At 38.4% G+C, this 22,593-nt stretch overlaps 1 protein-coding gene across 1 annotated transcript in view; it reads right to left on the reverse strand.

Annotated features, from left to right (window-relative positions):
- Positions 1 to 22,593, reverse strand: part of TRIM33 (tripartite motif containing 33) — a gene marked incomplete at its 5' end in the record, with an annotated part of 119,187 nt that overhangs the window by 22,598 nt on the left and 73,996 nt on the right. The window contains 6 exons of the mRNA XM_077767809.1: positions 659 to 823; positions 1,434 to 1,708; positions 3,095 to 3,212; positions 3,680 to 3,826; positions 6,044 to 6,158; positions 8,983 to 9,099. Of these exons, the coding sequence (XP_077623935.1) occupies positions 659 to 823; positions 1,434 to 1,708; positions 3,095 to 3,212; positions 3,680 to 3,826; positions 6,044 to 6,158; positions 8,983 to 9,099 (937 nt within the window). The remainder of the gene's footprint in view (positions 1 to 658; positions 824 to 1,433; positions 1,709 to 3,094; positions 3,213 to 3,679; positions 3,827 to 6,043; positions 6,159 to 8,982; positions 9,100 to 22,593) is intronic.

Here is a 22,593-nt window from a genome sequence, read left to right on the forward strand (position 1 = left end):
AAAGTCCTTTTTACAGATTAGGGTCACAACACCACATGAAACAGTTTCAGGAAACTAAGGTTCTAATCTTAACTTTACCATTACCTCTTGTGCTTATGGATAAATAATAAGCTCCTTTGGGTTTTACTTCTGTGAAATGAATTGGTTGGACTAGATCAGAGGTTTTTTTTTTTCTGTTTACTGTCAAGTTGGTTTCCATATAACACCCAGTGCTCATCCCAACAAGTGCCCTCCTCCATGCCCATCACCCCCTTCCCCTCTCCCACACCCCCCCTCCACCCTCAGTTTGTTCTCAGCATTCAAGAGTCTCTCATGGTTTACCTCCCTCCCTCTCCCCCACTATTTTTCCCCTTCTTCTCTGCCATGGTCCTCCGTTAAGTTCCTCCTAATCCTCCTATACGTGCAAATATATGGTATCTGTCCTTCTCTGCCTTAGATCAGAGGTTCTTAACCGGTGGTATATGGTTTAATGCCATTAAAGAAACTGTTAAAACTGAATTCATGTGTATGTGTAATTTGGGGGGACAAGAAGATACACGGCATTAATCAAATCTTCAAAGGTATCTGTGGCCAGCCCCCCACCCCCAACTGATTAAGAAAAACTATGTCTTTTAGTTTTAAAATTGTATGATTCTTACAAATGTAACTCTAGGCATACTTGTCTTTGGAGGTGTGGCTGCATCATGGAATACTGAGGGCCGCTGTGCCTGGGTATCCCTGGTATCCGGGCAGCGTTCTGGGCCAATCTCATCTGATGGGCTTGGAAAGCTCCACAGTTCATGTTGCTTCTTTGCATTGTTTGCACACTGATCAATCGTGGAGGCTACAAAAGGTAGAAATTGCATTTACACGGTAATAATTTTTACAAATTTATCTTTCAAGGATAAAAGGTTATGGTAAAAATCACTATCAGGACAAAATGGCATAACGTAAAAAGCGTAAGTCATTCTCCCCATCTCTAGCCCCAATCCCTTCCTCTCGTGTGTGTGTTTAAAGTCATTCAACAGTAATTTATCCAACCCTGGATTAATGATTTTGATCTGGTTGGGGATGGGGGCATCGGGAGAGAAACAGGGATGGGAACGGCTTGAATAAATGCCTAAGGAACATATCAGATCTTAGGTGAAAAATACTATCTGGCTCTCTGGCCCAAAGCCACCCGTGGAAAACCAAAATCACCTGGAATGGAGGGATAAAAACTTTTGCTCCTCCACAGTCCTAGTGAGTTAGTTTCATATCCCATGTTACCTATTTCTTTAATGCCCTTCCTCACATCTCCCCCAAATCCCTGCCAAACCCAGGGCAAATATTTAAACTCTGACCCATGGGCCCTGTCCCTGCTAGTCACTTTGAAACGTGCCGTTCACCCCTCTAGGAGGAGCGTAGTCGTGAGGCTTCAGTCTGTGTCAAACGCATCACGCCAGAACACGCACCTGCTGCTGTAACAGCTGCGGGGCCGCCTGCCTCGGGTGCTGCTGTGTTGTTGTGGTTGTCGTCGATACGGGCGGAGGTGGCTGCTGCATCCTCATCTGCTGCAACTGCTGGTGCTTCTGTGCGTACACTTGCTGCTGCATGTGCTGGAGCCGAAGCTGTGCTAAGTTAATCTGGCCAGGGGTTTTACTGATGTGGTTTGTCCCTGGAGGAACCTGCCCAACTACAACATTAGGAGTATAGCCAGGAGCTGGTTTGCTCTCGATTACTAGATTACCTGAAGGATTTAAAAAACGAGAATAATTTGCATGTTGATGATGAAATCATCCACTTTGGACTGTCACTATCTTTTCCTCTTTCCTTTGACAACCATCAGCACTCAGTACTTCTGATAGATAGTACAGCGGAGGTGGGAGACATGTTTAAAGATGATGAAGATCAGAAACAGTCCAAAGCCAAATAACTGACTTGATTATTCAGAATAATGTATTATGAATATTAGTATTCTATTTACACAAATGTACAGAAAATTAAAGATCTGAAAGAGATATTATTGGAGGCGGTGCATCTAGTCAGTCAAAATCAATCCTCCTGGACAAGAGTCAAGGAGATCTAAGATTGCTAATGCCGAGCCCATCTTCCTGTGAACTGCCAAAATGTTCGGGGCAGAGCACTACATTGCTACAAAACTGTCTTCTGTGGAAACGTGGAGTGTTTTAACCACTTACGTCCCTAGAAATGGCAATTTTCCTTGGTTCTCATGGAACCCATTGTTTTCTAGGAATAGAAAGCAAATTTTAGGAAGGTGTGATATAAGGCAGAGTTGGCAAGCCTTTCCTTTAATGGGTCAGATAGTTTGGGCTTTGAAGACCACATAAGATCTGCCATATATTCTTTTATTTTCATTTATTTTTACAACCCTTTAAAATGTAAAAAACAAACAGCTACCATGCCACATGAAACAGTGTGCCAATGCCTTATCTAAGGCTATAGCCAAATTTTAATATACACAAAGATTACATTTTTACAGAAATCCATCCACCTCTACTTTTACAACTTCTAGTGGTTGAGAACTTGACCATTTTGAAAGTGAGTTTACTCACTCTGTAAACTGTTCTAATTGTGGGGAAGTTTTGGGTCTTTGTTTTAAATTGAGCTGTTTGTCTGTCTCCCTGTAACTTTCACCTATGGTCCTTAGGGCCACACTGTGGACAAGAGTGAAGTCCATTTCCCTTCTGTGTGGAAAAGAGTTACTCTTATTTTTCAAACATTCCTCAATATGTCTTTCCTACACATCAGCATCCTGGAGGCTTAATCTAGTGGACGACTGAGTACAATTAATATACAAACTATTAAGGAATCTAATAAACTCTTCCAGAGAATGAAGCCCCATGTGCTATGTTGTTGACATGAAACAGTCATTACCAGTTTTAAAATATGTGGGGGAAAGTCAGCAATGATTTACATTTTTAAAATCTACACATAGGAGACCTTCAACATTCTTAAAAAATGTCATGAACATAGCTCAAGTGAGTTTCCAACGAGAACGTACTTTCCAAGAAGTTTCCATGTTAAAGTTTTAAGTATCTAAAATTTGTCTAAGATGCTTTCTCCTCCTAAATCAGTGTTCCCAGTTACATCCAAAAAATGAATCATTTCTCACCTAAATTGACGACATTCTTTGCCCAGAAGGTGGGATCACAATGGAAACGAATTGCTCCATTAGCAGCAGGCACAGGGTCACACCGTGCTTTCAAAATATGGCGCAACTGGAAAGTGATCTTGAAGGGGAAAAATTCATATTAGTCTTAAAAATGAAGTACTACTTGAGAAAACACACATGCTAAAGACATAAAAAGCTCATGCAGCCCCACGATGCCGACCTTAGATGAGATAGCTGTGTTTAAAAGACTACCCATATTAGCTATCAAGTGCACATTTCTGGCAGAAATGAGATATCATAACTGCTTTGTGATACTAGGTATCTTGAGGATGGTAAATACTGTATGAATCCATTTACATGAAATTCTAGAAAATAAGAGAAATGAGACTAGTGGTTGCTTAGGGTCAGGAGTAGAGGAACAAAGAAACCTCTGTGGATAATGGAAATTTTCTGTACCTTAATGCAATGGTGGTTACACTGACAAAACTACAAAACCTAGACTTGAAACAAGTACAGTTCACTGAATGTAAGTATCTTAATAAAAGCAATGTAAAGACCTATCTGTAAACACAACGTGTGTCTCACCAGTCGCTTGCTGTACAGTAGAGCTGTGCTGCTGCCACTCGCAATTGCCCAGTTTGTAAAGTTCATTACATGCTTCACCTGCCGGGAAAGGCCTGTGATGTCATTCTGCTGCTGTAATAACTTCATCTGTCTTTCTTTTGTAACATTCTGAAACAGAACGAGAGTTCAATGAAGACTTCTACGTGAAAAATCCAACTCACCATTTCTATTGCAAATGAACACAATACCTACGTTACTTTTTAAAAGCCGGGATAAGTTAACAAGCACCTCATTATGTAATGAGCCTCTGTTCAAAAGAAAAGTCACTAACAAAGGCGGAACTAAAACTCAGTTTGCGAAGCTAACAAAGGGGCATTCCACATATAAAAATTGATGTTAGCTGAGGTCTCTCTTTTCCTTCAGAAGATAAAATGTCTTTGTTAAAAATGGTATCTAGGGGCACCTCAGTGGCTCAGCTGGTTAAGCGTCTGACTCCTGGTTTCAGCTCAGGTCATGATCTCACGGTTCCTGAGTTCGAGCCCTGCATCAGGCTCCAAGCTGACATCCCAGAGCCTGCCTGGGGTTCTCTCTCTCCCTCTCTTTCAAAATAAATAAACTTTAAAAAATAGAATCTATTAGGTTAATCCAATATACAGATTCTGTGGCATAATGAGATGACCTTTAGAAATTTGATATAATCAACTCTACACTTTTCAGTCCAAAGAAAATTTTGTGTCACCAGTGCCACCTACTGGTATAGCATGAAGCTAAAGTTAAATCTCTTCCTTCAAATACTTTTAAAAGACAAAGTGAGAAAAGGTAAATGCAAAAGCTATGAGTAGAGTTAAGAAACCTTTTGAAATAAGAAAAGTTCACAAAGAACAAGAGAGTAAACAAGAACTGAAGGGCGAATTTGGGGGTAAATGCTGCAGAGGAAAAAGAAACTACCTGGGAACTAAAATTTCCAGAAGGGACAGGTGATACCTAAGATACTCTGACATTTGGCATGCCAAACAAACTAGCTACTTTGCACTTAACCTTATTTCCTGAATGCCTCAACTTGATTATTGGACAATTTTTTCCTAAGAAAACAAGCTGCCCATTTTACAATGTAAAGCAACGGATAAAAGCATTAAACTGATAGAAGTTTGATTCACAAGTTCCCTGGAAATCATCTCTTCTACAAAGCATAGGAAAACCTCTATTTTACAAAGTTGAAGAACATACTAGAAAACATCTATTCCTTAAATTCAGCATGTTAGAAGTATGTGGCAGATTTACGATTCGGTATTTTTATATATTTTAGCATTAAGAAGCATCTTTTCATTCACAAATTCTTGAAATGGTTTAAGAGCTTTATTTTCAGCCTATAGTTACAACGTATTTGCAGTAAGTTAAAAGATTATCAAAACTAGTTGCTGCTCAGTGTTCTCCACTTACATACAGTCTTTCTGAAAACAAAAATCTATTAGAGTTAAATGCATCGGCTGAATGTACAATAGGAAAGAGACTCCCAACTTTAATGGTGTGCGTGAGAGTACTTTCAAGCTCACAATTGTGTCTCAATAAAAAGAAGTATTTCAAAAGAGAAATTCAGAAATCACATAATTTCTTTCATTTGTATTAACCATGTGTCTAGTATTTCTACAATGAACTCTGAGGGACTGGAACCTAAAAAAATCTGTGACAATTTTGAGGTTACTAGGAATAGAAGTTAAAAAACTCAAATCCAGTTTAAACCGCTACCGTGGATGCAGGGAGCACCAGCCCTAACCCTGAACCTACCAGGGAGCACCACATTCTGAGAAGCAATGTACTGTGGTCAGTAGAGACAACTGTTTAAAACTTAACTTGGATTTCACAAACTGACTGGACTCTTACCTGGAAATTTGTATCTGCATATCTGTATATGCATATCTGCATATCTTAAAATATTCAACAAGTTTAAAGTTTACAAATTTCAAAACGAGCAGCATTTTAGCAAAACTATGGAATGTTTCTCAGATAAAACACAAAATGACTCAAGGAGAGCCCAGTATACATTCACGTGTAAAAGTTAAATTGAGGCCCTGTATTGGGGGGTGGGGGCAAGTAGCAGCGTGGCTTTGTCTTTGTTTATATCACATTTTAGTAATAATTCTTTAATTCCTAAGAAGACAACACTATCTCCTAATTTATATAGCTACAATCAGTACTATTAAATTGGGCTGCAAATTAACTCAGTAAAGCTCTATTTTCCAATAGAAACTGAAATAAAAAATGTTTTTAATTTTCTTTACTTCCATACCCCATCCCCAATCAATCTAAAAGACCTTTCAATAAACATTAAAAACAGCTAAAGAGCAAGAGAAGCAGTTGTTGTTTTATTTTGGCTTTGAACCGTACCTCTAGCTGCTGTAAGAGAGATTTTCCTTTCTTATTAATTTCATTGATAAGGGTGAAAATGGCCACTTTAATTTCCTGTTCTACTCGTTTGTTAGTCTCATTTACTTCTTTTATCCTGAATAAGAGAAATGCATCATTAGGTTATCAACTTATCCTATGTCTCTGAATCATCAACTGTTACAGAAATTCATCCAACTGGGCACTTAAGCAAGTACTTAAAATTAAATCCTTGTCAACATGTACAACTTAAGTTTTGGTAGACCTGAGCACTCAGTTTGGTCTAAACAAGTTATTTATACAGACAAAGAATGGAATAAATATTTAGTAATTTTAAATTAAATTCATAAAGGCTAGTTTATTAATCTAGCTGGCAATCTCCTTTAGTTCCTGTGACATGAATGTGAGATATAAACATCTGACATCAACACAACAATTGCTGTTTAGTGTCAAATGTGGCACACTGGATCTACTTAATGCTTTTAAAACAAGGTGCGAAAGAACAATGTTGCAAACAGTAATTATCTGTTGAAACAAGAATTAAGCTCAGAAGCGTTTATTTTCACTTACAACTTAACCACTTCAAATGTGCTTCCTCCTTCCATAGGTTCTTCTCAAAATAGTTTTCCTACTATATAGAATTAAGGGCATAAAACATTTTCAATCCATTTTTAAAAGAGTTAGATGTTTTAGGAACAGGAAAGTTTCAGGTGCAAAAATGAAAGAGCTGATACCTATTTCACGGGTAGGGGAGAATCCCATGGATATAAATATATAAAATGTTAAACAACCAAAGAAAGTAGCCTTCAACTTTTATACATTCTAACTCCTTTACAAACTACTGCCTACACTTCCAACCTCCAACTTGTCTTTTCAAATTTGAGTAATAATATAGTTTTCCCTCCTTTGTCTATACATCAGTACTTGTTTGGGCACTTATTTGAAAATTTTATTCAATTTTGTCCTTATTAAACTGATTGGAAGATGTCTTTTTTAAAATAAGAGTGCTGATTACTACTAATAATGTAGAATTCCAACTTAAAAGGATTCAGCCAAATAGTGACATCATTAAGCATACTAAAAGCAGTGAACAGCTAGCCACTGTCAGACTCTCTTTGGTTTAAGCATGTCTACTATATGTTCAATTGTGAAGCAAGAAATCAACATACATTAAAAAATGGAGATATGGGTCATTATGTGTCTAAAGGGAAGGAATCATTGGAGATTTCAATACTTTAAAAAAACCCTTTCTCGAAACAAAATCATTAATTTCTCCGACCCTTTGCGATTTTATAACATACAAACTCCTTGTTCTACTTCTCTATACACAGATTCAGGAACATATATACAAAATATGTACAAAATATATGTACAGAAATATGGGACTGCCATGTGAATTGACTACCTTTTCTCTGAGAAGGACATCTGTAATTTATCCTCTCCAACATCACCCACAGCGTATCATCAGTGTTACTAAAACATCCTGATATTTTCATAAGAATTAACCATCCACGATTAGTGTATATAAAGTATATACAGTTCACCCTTGAGCAAAGTGGGAGGTTTAGGAGCACTTACCCCCACGCAGTCGAAAATTCAAGTATAACTTTTGACTCCCAAAACCTTAGCTAATAACCTACTGTTGACCAGAAGCCTTACAGGTAACATAAACAGGTGATTAACCCATTTTGTTATGTTATATGTATTATACACTGTGTTCTTACAATAAATAAAGCCAGCTAAAGAAAGGAAAATGTTATATTTATTGGGGGGAAAAATCTACATGTAAGTGGACCCACAACGTTCAAACCCATGTTGTTCAAGAGTCAACCATATTGTTACGTATTATCTACAATCTTGGGAGTAGCCTTTATTTTCTTTTGGTATCACTTCTTAAGATGAAAGTTCTGCCACCTTACAGTCTATAATGTGCTATTCATTCATCCATCTATTTAATATTTTTGAGTATCTATTGCCATTTTAAATAACTTAATTAATCTTAACATTCTAGAAGTACCTCAAAGTCTCGACTGTGAAAAATACTTATTAATCCTATTCATACCTCCAGGAATATGCAGATTTGAATTATGCCAGCTCAAGTGTTCATTTTCCTACACCGAGAATCCTTGGTTAATGTACTCACTTATGGAACTTATTCTGACTTGCCTTATCAATAAATTTAGTTTATTTAGAAATGAACCTGAATAGAATCTTTAAATGCTGGTGGTATTACTGATAAAAATAACAGCAACAGCCAAAATTTGAGGGTTTGCTATGTACCACAAACTGTGCTATCCACACGTGTTATATTAAGAATACTGCGGAGGCACCGAGGTGGCTCAGTTGGTTAAGCGTCCGGCTTCAGCTCAAGTCATGACCTCACGGTTCGTGGGTTCGAGCCCTGCGTCAGGCTTTGTGCTGACAGCTAGCTCAGAGCCTGGAGCCTGTTTCAGATTCTGTGTCTCCTCTCTCTCTGACCCTCCCCTGCTATCGCTGTCTGTCTGTCTCTCTCTCTCAGAAATAAATAAAACATTTAAAAAAAAAAAAAAAGCATACTGTGTTTAGTGTCTTTGAAAATGCTTGTTTTACAGGAGGCATTCTTCATACTCTCTCCTCTAGACTATGTCTTCCACACAATTACAGTTTTCTAATTCAACACTACATAGTAACTGCTTTTTCCACTGTTAACTAAGGCTTTACAAAGAATAGTTTTACTGATTATAAAATAGTTAAAGATGTATCTTAAGATTATTCAAAATTTTGGTGAATTAAATCTTACTTAACAAATATCATAATCCAAAGTCAAACTTCTACATATATTTACCCTTTCAAAAATATGTTTTCTATATATGCTTAATATAGAAGGAAAACAAATTTAAACGGGGCCTGGTGTGTACAGTAATTTTTAAAATGAAATTACGGTTTTAAGGCAACACACTTACCTGTTCTGCACCTGAGTAGCTGCAAAATGAACATAATTCTTCTTCTCAAGAAGCTTAGCCAGTAGATTCTCAATTGCACCTTTCTGGTTTTGAAAAGCTTCTTCAAGAAACTGATACCTTAAAACAAGAAAAAAAATCACATTTAAAGCAAAATATTTACTACTAAAATTCTTAACATGAAGAACTGCTACATGACTCATACTTGAGACCACACTGAAATTATCCTCATTCTAGGCTGGCCTCGCCCATCTTACCTCAGGAGCAACTTTTAACTACCAATTCCTTCCCTTCCCACCCAAGCCTAAGAAGCTATTGTAAGACCAGAAATATTTACTTAAAAACTGTTCAAGTGCTCTTACATTAGAATTTTGATTCAGAATAACATTTTTTTAAAAATCCAAATACTGGAGAAGTTTGTATATATTTTAAATCATAAAATATATAACATTACAGAAAATACTTTCAAAGGTAGGAAAACTACCCATAGCTTTAACATCATAAAACCACTACTACCACTGTTGTATTCCTTTGTCTTTTTATTATGCATTTTATTTGTTTTTACTTTTGATTTTTTTAATGTTTAATTTCGAGACAGAGGGAGGGAGGGAGAAGGGGGGAGAGAGAGAGACACTGAGCATAGCAGGGGGAGGAGCAGAGACAGTGGGAGACACAGACTCTGGGCTCTGACTTCAGGGCTAGACCTAGGGCTAGGTCATGATCTCATGATCTCATGGCTGGTGAGTTCGGGCCCTCATGAGCCCTCTGTGCTGACAGCTCAGAGCCTGGAGTCTGTTTCAGATTCTGTGTTGCCCTCTATCTCTGCCCCACCCCGACTCACGCAGTCTCTTTCTCAAAAATAAATAAGCATTGAAAAAAAAAAATTTAATAAAAAATAAAATATAAGTGTAATNTAAAAAACATTAAAAAAAAATTTTTTTAATTATCAACACCAGTTTTATTATAACTTTGTTAACATGAGTGGTGTATGTTACTATTTCTCAATACTCTTATAGTGAAAATTTGGACTCAATAGTAAAGACTACAGTTCTTTGGTCACTAGGAAGGTAGAATGGTTTTCTTTGCTAGTTTTACTTCCTTTGTGTAAATTGCTCATTAAGTCAACACATATTTTGGGGATTCTTCTATATGCTAGGAGTACATGAGCAAAAAAGTAAATCCATTATTCTTCATCTTTTTTGTAATAAATAGGCACACATAAGAAATTACACCATACACAATAAGAGCTATAATGGAAATATATATAGACTACAACAAGAACATAGTGCTTATTAAGTCAGCCTTGATACCAAGGAAAGCTTCACAGAGAAATCAAAAATAAAATCCTCTGCTAAATACAGAGGCATATCTGGGGAACTACAAAGACTTCAAGTTAGCCAATGAAAGCCATGCAAGGTCAGAATATGAGATAATAATAAAATCCAGAATCAGATTGTGAAGGGATGAGTATACCACGCTAATATTTGGATTTTATCTTCTCATTAATGGGAAACCCTTGAAAAATCCTAACCAAGATGTAATAATCAAATTTATATTCTAGGAAATTCATCAGATATGTGAAAGGTAAATCTGAAGAGAGAAAACAGGATGATCAGCTAGAACTCTATTACAGTAACTCAGATAAGGAATCAAAACATAGTACTGGCTAGCACAGCTGCATAAACAACCTGGGTCAATGGACTCTGTCAGAGAGATCGGCACCCGCGATGATTTGGGAGTTTACATGGCTCTAGTTAAAAGTAAGGTCCTAGCATGCCCATCTAGGGCATATGCAAGAGGTCACTGGAAATGAATTCAAGATACTGACAAAGTTATAACTGTCTGTGTAGATACTGAAATCATTAACGTAAAGGTGAACTGAGAATAGCAGGAAGACTATGAGCATCTATGTCTTCAGTGAAGATCTCAAACAAGATAAATACAGGAGAAAAGGTTATGAAAGTGTGAACACTAAGGAGAGTTTGGTAAGAAGGGAAGTTTCACTGTGCTTAGGTTCAAGAGGTGAAGAAAAAATGGAGGGCAGGAGAAAGCAGAATGTAGAGCAGAATGTAACACCAAGGACTGGTGTTACAGACCAACACTGATTTTGTGCAGTGATTTTAAGAATTTGACCAGAATTGACCACTTTATGATTTTTAAGAATTCTTTTTTAAAGCAAAAACAAAACACAAAAAGCAAAAAAAAAAACCCACCCATCTATAATGTAAAGTCTAACACTTGGTAGAAAGGTCAACTGGTATTATAATTCACAAAGTTTCAATTTGTAAAATTTAACCCTGTACAAATTCATTTCTCTTTTCACCTCAAAATAAATGCTTTAGAATCCTGTTGGGGTATCTGGGTGGCTCAGTCAGGTAAGCATTCAACTCTTAATTTCAGCTCAGATCATGATCTCACAGTTGGTGGGATCAAGCCCTATGTCAGGCTCTGCACTGACAGCAGGGAGCCTGTTTGGGATTCACGCTCTCCCTCTCTCTTTGCCCCTCCCCTGCTCACATGCAAGTGTGTGCGCTCTCTCTCTCAAAATAAATAAATGTTAAAAAAAAACACACAGAAATATCTTGTTGATTCATGTGAACAAGTATTCAGCAAACACACAATGATATACCTACATTTAAGCATGTGTCCTTTCCTCCACTTATACAGGAGTGAGGATGTTTTGAGGATCATTAAGAGTGCTTGAGATAAACTTTAGGAGGAAGGTGTAAGCTCTCTCACTGGGAAAAAAAAATTGAATGTATAAAACTACATAGTTCTGAAGCTGTCATTTTCAAGACTAAGGAAAAGGAGGGAAAACCAGAAAAGCAGAGAAAGACAAGATGCTAAAAGACTTGCACATTTTGCTTAAGTTGACTCCAGATAATAAATAATAGTGAACAAGTAAGGGCTTGAATGAAAAGTGATAATCCGATTTGTCTCTGTTCACTTGTTCAATGTCAATTATATTCTCAGAAGGAAAGTACTAACTGGAGCTTGAACAACAAGAAAGCAACATGGAAGTAATTTTGTCTACAAGTTACTGCTGACTTCCTTAGCTAACAGAGTAACACTGCATTTTTTTTTTTAACAAATCAAAATTATAGAAATGGAGAGAAAAAAAGAATAACATAAAGATTAATTTTGATTAATGTGTAAATACATGAAAGTCATTTCTTAGGTGCTAATCTTGCATATGAAGCAGAAGCAGTGATTCTTAATCTGGACTTCTACTAAAAATGAGCTATATGCGGCATTTCAAAATGTGTAGGTAAAAAATTACAGATGCTCATGATTTAGGACAGGCTAGGTAAGACTTTCAGTGGTTTTGGTTAGAATTACAGAAACTCAGTATAATAAATATACCATTGGTAATCTAGTTTTGAACAGAAATCATCATCATAGATTATATGTTTTTTTATTATTGAGAGATAAATTACTGTTAAACGCAGTTTGCACAGACATTTCTTGAAAACATGGTTCTCATAAGTAAAGTCTGGGAGATGAAGTAAGAACAGCTTTGTAACATGACTGAGGGGCTCGGGGGTGAGCAACCAAGTCCTGACTTCGGCTCAGGTCCTGATCTCAGAGTCATATGACAAAAGGACCCAAGTGAGGCTCTGCTCTGGCTGCGGAGCCTGCCTGGGATTCTCGCTCTCCCTTTCTCTGTCTCCCTCCCTATCCCCCTCTACCTCACTCATGCTCCCTCTCTAAAATAAAACTATGTTTGGGGCGCCTGGGTGGCTTAGTCGGTTAAGCATCCGACTTTCGCTTAGGTCATGATCTCGCGGTTCATGAGTTCGAGCCCCACGTCGGGCTCTATGCTGACTGCCAGCTCAGAGCTTGGAGCCTGTTTCAGAGTCTGTGTCTCCCCCTCTCTCTTACCCTCCCCTGCTCATGCTGTCTCTCTCTCTCTCCTAGAAAAAAAAATAAAATAAAAAAAATAATGTTTTAAAAAGGGTAAAAGACTGAAAATCAACTTCAAACCATAACTTTTTTCAAAATGTTCATTTATTTGAGAAAGAGAGAGAGCATGAGCAGGGAAGGGGCAAAGAGAGAAAGGGAGGGAGGAAGAGGGAGAATCCTAAGCAGGCTCCATCTCAGCGTGGAGACTGATGTGGAGCTCAATCCCACAGCCCCGGTATCATGACCTGAGCTGAAATAGAAAGTCAGACACTTAACCAACTAAGCCACCCAGACAACCCCAAACTATAACTTTTGAATGAATGTACTAGTCTTACTAGGTCCTGAGCTGTACAGGGATGCTACTCGCCAAGTAATTGCAGTATTATTTAGTAACTGTCAGCATTTAACAATTGATAAGATTTTACTCTGGCACTTCTAGAAAAATGTATCATCTTAGTTTATAACCAAACTAATATCTAGGGGAACATTTTTTAAACCTGTTATGTAGGAATTCTGACTCAGTTTCTTTTTTTAATTCAGTACTCCATTTTTTACATACAATTTTAAAGATATAATAGAGGTTCGTTTCCACAGAATCTATCATCCATTTTCAAAAGTATCTATTTAGGGGCACCTGGGTGGGTCAGTCAGTTAAGTGTGCAACTTCGGCTCAGGTCATGATCTCACGGCTCATGAGTTCCAGCCCCACACTGGGCTCTATGCTGTCAGCAGAGAGCCCATTTCAGAGATCCTCTGTAGCCCCCTATCTCTCCCCCACTTGGGCACTCCCTCTCTCTCTCTCTCTCAAAATATAAAAATATTTTTAAAAATATCTATTTATTGCCAAATTTGTTGATGCCCCCACCCACTCTAACCTAAAGATTACTTTGAAAGAAGTCCCAAACTTCGTATTATCTAAAATTCTATCAATGTACAGATAGCAATAGCTGCTCTAAGAAAATCTGATGATATATGCTCCATCTTCACAGTAACAGTTGAATAATTTGAATAAACCTCTGTGTGTTGGTTCTTCTTTAAACAAATTTATAATATTTATCTTACAGGACTGTTCCAAGAATTAAACTGGTCAAAATACACAAAGCACTTAACAAGCATAGCACTTTGCTTACTGAAGCACAGTAAGGGCTTAAAATTAGTTGTCACAGATATTTTTACCAATAATTTTAAATGATTTGCATTATAACAATGTAAAACCTCAATCCTTCAACAACAAAAAGCCTACTCTGCACATAAAGACCTCATGTTTTAAAGAAAATTTTAAATGAGACTATGTTCCTTAATTAAGGCTCTATATGAAGGGAAAATGATAAGAAGCCCTGGGAGTTCAGGAAGAATTGCAGAGGGTAGGAACTCTGAACAACTATGAGAACCTAAAAGGGTGGAAATTTCAAGAACACTTGGGGAAGACATTAGGATTCTCTCATACACAGAACAGGGAATAAACTCCAGCTTTAATTACTCTCAAAGGGCGCAGTGGCATCAGCAGATACTGCAGCTACCTTACGACTTCAGCAGTACAACAGCCTATTACTTCCTACTGCTGTCTTCACATTCATGAATCATTTCTTCTACAACGTCTACTCTACTCTTAATCCCATCCAAAATCAAACAGAGAATTAGGATTAGGAGGAATTTAGCGGAGGACCATGGGGGAGGAGAAAGGGGAATAGTGGGGGAGAGGGAGGGAGGCAAACCATGAGAGACTCCTGAATGCTGACAACAAACTGAGGGCTGATGGGGGGTGGGGCGGGGNGTTATATGTAAACCAACTTGACAATAAGCTATTTAAAAAGAAAAGAAATACTTCTCAAAATAAAATACAATTCCTGAATCAAATAAAGTGTTAGTTTTATTGAAAAAAAAAAAAGAAATGAGATCAACAGAAAAACAAAGAGGAAGAAAAGACCCACTAACAGAAGCAAAATATTTATGTTTACTAAATTTAAAGAATGAAACATAAACTACCAAATGGTCGGGCAACTATTTAAGAAGGTGAGGAAAGAATACAAAGGTGCTGTATACTTTTTTTGATAACATCCTGGGAATCTATAATTTCACATCTCAAAATAAAAAGGCAGTTCCAGGGTGGCTGGGTGGCGGGTAAGCGACTGACTCTTGGTTTCAGCTCAGATCATGACCTCACTTGCGAGTTCAAGCCCCCCATCGGGTTCTGCACTGACAGTATGGAGCCTGCTTGGGATTCTCTGCTCTCTTTTTCTCTGTCCCTCCCACATTTGTGCTCTCTCTGTCTCTCTCTCAAAAATAAACATTTTAAAAAAGAAAAAAGGGACGCCTGGGTGGCTCAGTCATTTAAGCATCCAACTTCAGCTCAGGAAATGGTCTCATGGTTCATGGGTTCAAGCCCTGCATCGGGCTCTGTGTTGACAGCTCAGAGCCCGGAGCCTGCTTTCGATTCTGCGTCTCCCTCTCTCTGACCCTCTGCCTCTCATGCTCTGTCTCTCTCAAATATAAACATTAAATTTTTTTAAAGCAAGAAAAGTTTCATTTCATAACCACTTGTGGTTAGATTAAAAAAAAATACACTCCAAATCCAGATTTGTAAAGATACTTAAGTCATTCCTTACACTGTACTTTTAGGTCTTCTCTGTATATATGATATCATGTTACGACTTTAATACTTCTGAAAAATATGCAGTTGTTAGTGATATGCACTGAATTCTTATTTTTGTCAGAAAGCATTCAAAGGGTAGGGACAAAGGGTAAACAAGACAAAATATGGTACTCTTCTTCCTTTCCTTACATTCTAAGTAAGGAGAAAACAAACATTTAAATAGAGCTGTGACTGAGAGGACATGAGAGGGGAAAAAACTCTAGAATAGGAACACAGGAAACGGTTCCTGAAGGGTCTGTACTGAGATCTCAAAGACTACAACCAAGGGCATCTGGGGGTCTCAATCGGTTGAGCATCTGACTCTTGATTTCGGCTCAGATTATGATCCCAGGGTGGTGGGATCAAGCCCTGCATCAGGCTCTTGGCTGAGTATGGAGCCTGCTTAAATTCTCTCCCCCTATGTCCCTCTCCCCAGCTCACTCACGCTCCCTGTCTCTCTCAAATTAAAAAAAATAATAATTAAAAAAAATAAAATGAATTTTAATAAGATAGGAACCAGCCATGTAGAAATCATGGATGAAACCATCAATGATCAGAAGCATGTCTGCACTGCTGCAAAGGAAAATGACCAACCGATGCACAGTTTTTGCTTCTGTAATTATTTACCAATTGACATTTTTACCAACACACATCTCAACCTACCTGACCCTTTGCTAAATGGATAACTGATTACTCTGAATAGGTTTCTTTTCCATGTCTTCTCTTCTGATATTCCTCTCGTTTAAGCTAACTCTTAGCCATACTCAATTCTTCTCTTTTTAGTCATAAACAATCATTCTGCTGGGTAAGTGAATCTGAGGCCTAGGAGTTCGATAGGCACACAAACTGTAATACGAAAAGTAACCTTTTTGTGCATGCACACACAAGAGAGACAGAGGAAGAAAGAGAGAACACACACATGCATGCAGGGGTGGGAGAGGAGGGACAGAGAAAATCCCATGCAGGCTCAATCCCATGAACCATGAGATAATGACCTGAGCCGAATCAGATGCTGAAACAACTGAACCCCAGACACTCCTAAAATTAACGTTCTTCCTGCCAAACCAAAAGGAAGGAACTTTATGTTGGAGTTAACTGTTAAAGTGAAATACTACTGGGCCACATGTTCAACTTCAAGTCTCCTAGAGACTGTGAGAGTCCAAGACAGCAAGGACAGTCTCGGGTTTTTATTACTGTATCTATCTGGTCATCACCCGGAATGGTGCCTGGTATATGGTGAGGACTCAAATACCTACTAGACAAAAGAGTTGAATGGAGTTCAATAAACAAGGTGCTTTTCTCCAACAATATACCACGTGCAAAAAATATATATTTGGATACGAAATCTTGATTTATCTCCACAGCTCGGAAAAATTCCCTGAGAAAATCGATGGTACGTATGAATTTATGCATCATTTTTACCAGCAATTTGGATGTTATCTGAAATCTTCTGGAACTTTGCAAAAATTTACAGAAAAACTTAAAACTGAGTTTGGCAAAGGTTCTTTAAGGTAGAGGTTATCAACCTTCACTGAATAACAAACACCACCTGGGGTGATCTGCCAGTATGAGACCCAAAATATAATTTAAGATTCTTATTTAACCAGTGTGCAGTGGGACTGCGGCATCAGTATTTTCTTAATACCAGGTAGGTCTACATCAAGGATTGAAACACATCTGCTCTAAAGCTTATTTATCCATCGTATCTACCCACCCATTTATCTGTTTTTCAATATAAAAGCCTAATTACAAGACAAGTTATTTCTTAGGAAAATATTTTAGAGAAATTTCACTTATATACTTCTATTCAACTGACTTCCATTATAAACTACCTTGCTCTTTAACAAAGATACCTGATATTATATTTTCAACATACTCCTTGTAAACCAGAATAATCCTAATAAACAATCTACAAATAGCCACCTATACACAAAACTTCAACTGGGGATAAAAACATTAAGGTGGAGCATACACAACATCCAGTCAGTCTCAGCCACAACAGAATAACGAATACCAAACTGGCTGGCCGTCAGGGCCTAGTAACTATATGTAGGAAAGTAATATGTAAAATTAGAACTATATATATATTGAGACCCAAAATATAATTTAAGATTCTTATTTAACTAGTGTGCAGTGGAACTGTGGCATCTCTCTCTCTCTCTATATATATATATAAAAGAAAGAAATATGTGCAACTATACTGTGTCGCTGGACTACAGGCAGAGAAATTCTGCAGAGCTGTGGAAAGCCCCACCACAATCCTGTCTATAGAAAACTTCATGATGACTGGCACAGAGACTGGAGACCAAACAGAGCCCGGAAGTCTCTGAGCTGAGGAGGCAGAAGTCAGAGACTGGGACTACTGAGTGGCTGGAACCCATGAACAGGGCACTGGAATGGAGGAAGCTGTGCAGGGTGAGGTTGGGTAGTAGGGGGAAGAAAGACAAAGAATGAATGAACTCCTCACAAGTCGCTGGCCAATATCTGGGCTGTCCACGCACAACGTGAGACTATGCAAGGCTTAACAGCAGACCTTCCTGGCTCCCAGTAAAAGCAAGCCCCTGGCAACCCCATTTTGTTCACCCTCCATGTTCTAAGCCATTTTTTTTTTAAGTTTATTTATTTTGAGAGACAGAGTGAGAAAGAGAGAGGGAATCCCAAGCAGGCTCCACACTGTCAGCGCAGAGCCCAGTGTGAGGCTCACACTCACAAACAGTAAGATCATGACCCCGGCCAAAATCAAGAGTCAGAGGGGGCGCCTGGGTGGCTTAGTCGGTTAAGCATCCGACTTTCGCTTAGGTCATGATCTCGCGGTTCNTAAGCCATTTTGCTTCATCCTGTTCATAGGCCTTTTCCCAGACCTGCATCTGACCCTTCACTTTTTTTTCCTGTCTCCAGACTAAATACTTCTCCCACTTTTCTACAATGACTTCCTTCACCACCCCTAGTTAGCTCCGGGTTATCTTCTCTATGAATAACCTACACCACCCCTTTCTCTCACCCTGGGACTAATGCTCTTCCCATCACACCAGAAGTGATGCACTATAGCTGGTGATGTACAGAGGTTTGACAGCGGTTTGACAAAGGAGAGCACAAAACATAAGGGAGCTCTGACTTTGAGATGGATCAAGTGCAAGTGCAGGGTGAGTCACGAAAAGGAGTCCCTCCCTATGCGTTGACTCTAAGCACCTTCCTTTCTTCACCCCAGTCCAAGCCCTGGTGATTGTTAAGAGAGCAGCTGCTATGAAATTGATGGTGGAACAGAGAAACCAGGGTCAGGCAGTTTTAAGAGACAGCATTCCAGCTAAGCTAGTGGAGGAAAAGACTTTGTCCACCTCCCCAGGCAATCTATCTGAGAAACCAGAGAGGCCATACCTTAAAACAAAAAAACTGTATTTGGAATGAATTCTATCCTAGGGCTATCCTGTCCCAACAAAGCCTAAAACCAAGCCCTCCCAAGATCTTCCCAGAAATAGAATTTAGAAGTTGGGTCCAACCAAGTTAGAGAGGCTTGGGAAATATCTTGGGCTTTCCTTAGATCATCCCTTAAAAAACAGAAAACCAAACTTATATAAGATCAAGGTGATCAGCCAGTAATTTAACTCCCTGATAGAACAATAATCAACAGTCTACACAGGAAAATAAAAGAATCCAAAGTTTCTATGACGTAACATCCACAACATCCAAACCTCAATTTTAAAAATCACTAAGCATTCAAAGAAACAGTAAAATATAACTCAAAATTTTAAAAAATGTACCCAATAGAAACTGACAACAAGATGGTCTAGATGTTATATATTTAGCAAAGACATTAAGTGACTTTATACTTATTCAAAATGTAGGGTTGCCTGGGTGGCTCAGTTGGTTAAGCATCCAACTCTTGATTTTGGCTCAGGTCATGATTTCATGGCTCGTGAAATCAAGCCCTGTGTTGGACTCTGTGCTGATAGCAAGAAGCCTGCTTGAGATTCTCTGTCTCTCTCTCCCTCTCTCTCTCAATAAATAAATAAACTTAAAAAACCACAATCTATATGAAAACATCTTTTAGTGATGTGAACTAAGAGAAAATCTGAGCAGAGAAATTAAGCTATAAAAAGAGAGATGGAAATTCTAGAAGAGTACAATAACAAATAATTCACTGGATGGGCTTGGCAGCAAATGGAGATGGCTGAGGATTAGTGAAAATGAATACAAATGAAAAGTTATGAAGTCTAAAAAAACAAGAGATTAAAGGAAAATGATCAAACCCTCAAGGACCCATGTGAGAAAAACAAGTAGCCTAATATACACATAACTGGGAGTTCTAGAGGACTGCAATGAGCAGGGGGTGGGCAGGGGCATAAGGAAATAATGGCCAACTTCCCAAGTTTGATGAAAATCATAAACTCAGAGACAAAGAAGGTCAGTGAATGACACGCCGAACAAACAGAATGATATATACCTTAGAGCATAATGGTCAAATGGGGAAGACCATAGAAAAAGAGAAAATCTTGAAAATGGCCAGAGACGTACCAGACAACACTCAGGGAAGAACAGTATGAATAGTATCATTAAAACAAAGGAGGCCAGAATACAAATAATGACTGCTTTAGAATCTTCAAAGAAAACAAAACTGTCAATCCAGAATTCTATAACTAGTATAAACATCCATCTACACTGAGGATTTTCTAATGAACGTAAGCTGAGAATATTCACTGCAGCAACCTACAAGACAATAAATACGCTGAAGGATATTCTTCAGGATAGGTGAAAATGATAAAAGACGGTAACTCATATAAACAGGAAGATATAAAGAAAAACAGAAATGGTAATAAATGGAAAAATATGTATCATTAATATGGCACTGGTACAAAGGATGAGGGTCTGATAAACTGAATTATCCTTCTGTAAGGTTACTATATTTATAAAGTAAGAAATGCAATACTTTACAGAAACTTTAAGTTAAAGCTTTAAGAAAAAGCTCAGGTCATGATCTCACAGTTTGTGAATTTGAGCCCCATGTCAGGCTCTGATGACAACGTGGAGCCTGCTTGGAACATATTCTCTCATTCTCTCTCTCTCTCTCTCTCTTTCTTCCTCCCTCCCTCCCTCCCTCGCACACACACATGCCTGCTCTCTCTCAAAATAAACTTAAAAAAAAAAAACACAAAAAACTCAAGGTGGATGTAAAATGAAATACCAAAAGGATTTTATTAAGTTGAAACATAGCAGGAAACATGCATGCACACACATGCATGCACACACACACACGAAAATTAAAAAACAAAACTAAATGGTAAACTTAAACTTAACCATACCAATAATTACACTAAATGTCATGAGATTAAACATTCCAATTAAAGGAACAAGGGCCTCCACAGGGCACCTGGCTGGCTCAGCTGGAAGAGAATGTGACTCTTGATCTCGGGGTCATAGCTGGAGCTCCATCTTGGATGTAGATATTACTTAAATAAATAAATAAATATTTTTTAAAGAGAGGAAGGGCCTCCAATTAGGATACAGAACAAGCACCCTTCAATTATTTAATTTAAAATCGAATCTATGAAAATAAAAAGATATAACTGACATCCTATATTCAGACAGGCCTATTATACCTCTTCTTTTCTCTGTATCTAAATTAACAAATATTTGCTGAAGAGATGAAATGTCTAAATGTGTGTCAAATACCGCTCTAGGCTCTTGGGATGCCGTAAAGCAAAGACGCCTATCCTCGTGAAACTTAGATCTAGTGGGAAGAACACAAAATATTAGTTGTAAATTACAGAGCATGTTTAGAAGGTGTTAAGTGGAAGCAGGGAGGAAGGGAGGGAGGGAAGGAGGGAAGGAGGGAAGGAAGGAAGGGAGGGAGGGAGGGAAGAAGGAGGGAGGGAGGGTGAGAGGAAACCAAAACAGGATAAGAAGGATTAGGAGTAAAAGGGAAAATTGCAATTTTAAATACATTTATCAGAGTGATCTTGTTGACAAAATTACATTTAAACAGACCTGATGGGCGTGTGGAAGTTAGGTGTGCAAACAAGTGTACCCAGAGAGTCCCAGACAGAGAAAACAGGCAGGCAACAGCATCTCTGCCATGTTTTAGAAACAAGAAAGTACCAGGTGAGGGCGGAGTGTAGTAGCAGATGAAACATTAGCGTACACACCACTGTAATGAATCCGGCTTCTACTCTAAGCCAGAGAGGCGCTGCAGGTTTTGAGCAGGAAGTGACTCGGTCCGAAGACTGCTCCAGTAGTTAAGGACAGGCTGAAGGAGGGCAGTGTTAGACATATGGACATGACTGGGGAGACCACTGCACTAATCCAAGCAAGAAATGGCGACGACTGAGACCAGCCTAGTAGCAATGGGACTAAATAGCAGTGAGGTAATAAGAAATTGTGACATTCAGGGGCGCCTGGGTGGCTTAGTCGGTTAAGCGTCCGACTTTCGCTTAGGTCATGATCTCGCAGTTCGTGGGTTCAAGCCCCGCATCGGGCTCTGTGCTGACTGCCAGCTCAGAGCCTGGAGCCTGTTTCAGCCTGTGACTCCCTCTCTCTCTGACCCTCCCCTGCTCACGCTGTCTCTCTCTCTCTCTCCTAGAAATAAATAAAAAATATTAAAAAAAAAAAAAAAGAAAGAAATTGTGACATTCAGGGATATATTTTGAAGGGGGAGCCAAAAAGATGTTCTGATAGGTCTGAGTTTGGGTATGAGAAAATAGCGAAATCAAGGACAGTGCCAAGATTTCTGGCTCAGGCAGTGGAAGAAATGCAACCGCCACAAAATGAGATAGGGCAAGGTTGCCAGTGAAAAAGAAGTGGAGTAAGTGATCAGTTCTATTTTGAGTATATTATATTTGAGAAAGCAGCCACTCAAGAAGACATGTTATAGTTTATAGAATAGATAAATCTGAAAGTTCAGGAGAGAATACTGAGCTAGAAATAGAAATATGGACATCATCAGCATATGGATGGTATTTAAAACCATAAATCTGTAGCTGTAGATAATGAAGTAATGCCTGGCACATCCAACATTAAGAGATGAAGAAAAATGAGCAAATGAAACTGAGAAGTAATCAGCGTGGTAGGAGGCAAACTAAAAGAAT

Source organism: Crocuta crocuta, unplaced genomic scaffold, assembly GCF_008692635.1.
Source record: "Crocuta crocuta isolate KB4526 unplaced genomic scaffold, BGI_CrCroc_1.0 scaffold180, whole genome shotgun sequence".
NCBI classification, from domain to species: Eukaryota; Metazoa; Chordata; class Mammalia; order Carnivora; family Hyaenidae; genus Crocuta; species Crocuta crocuta.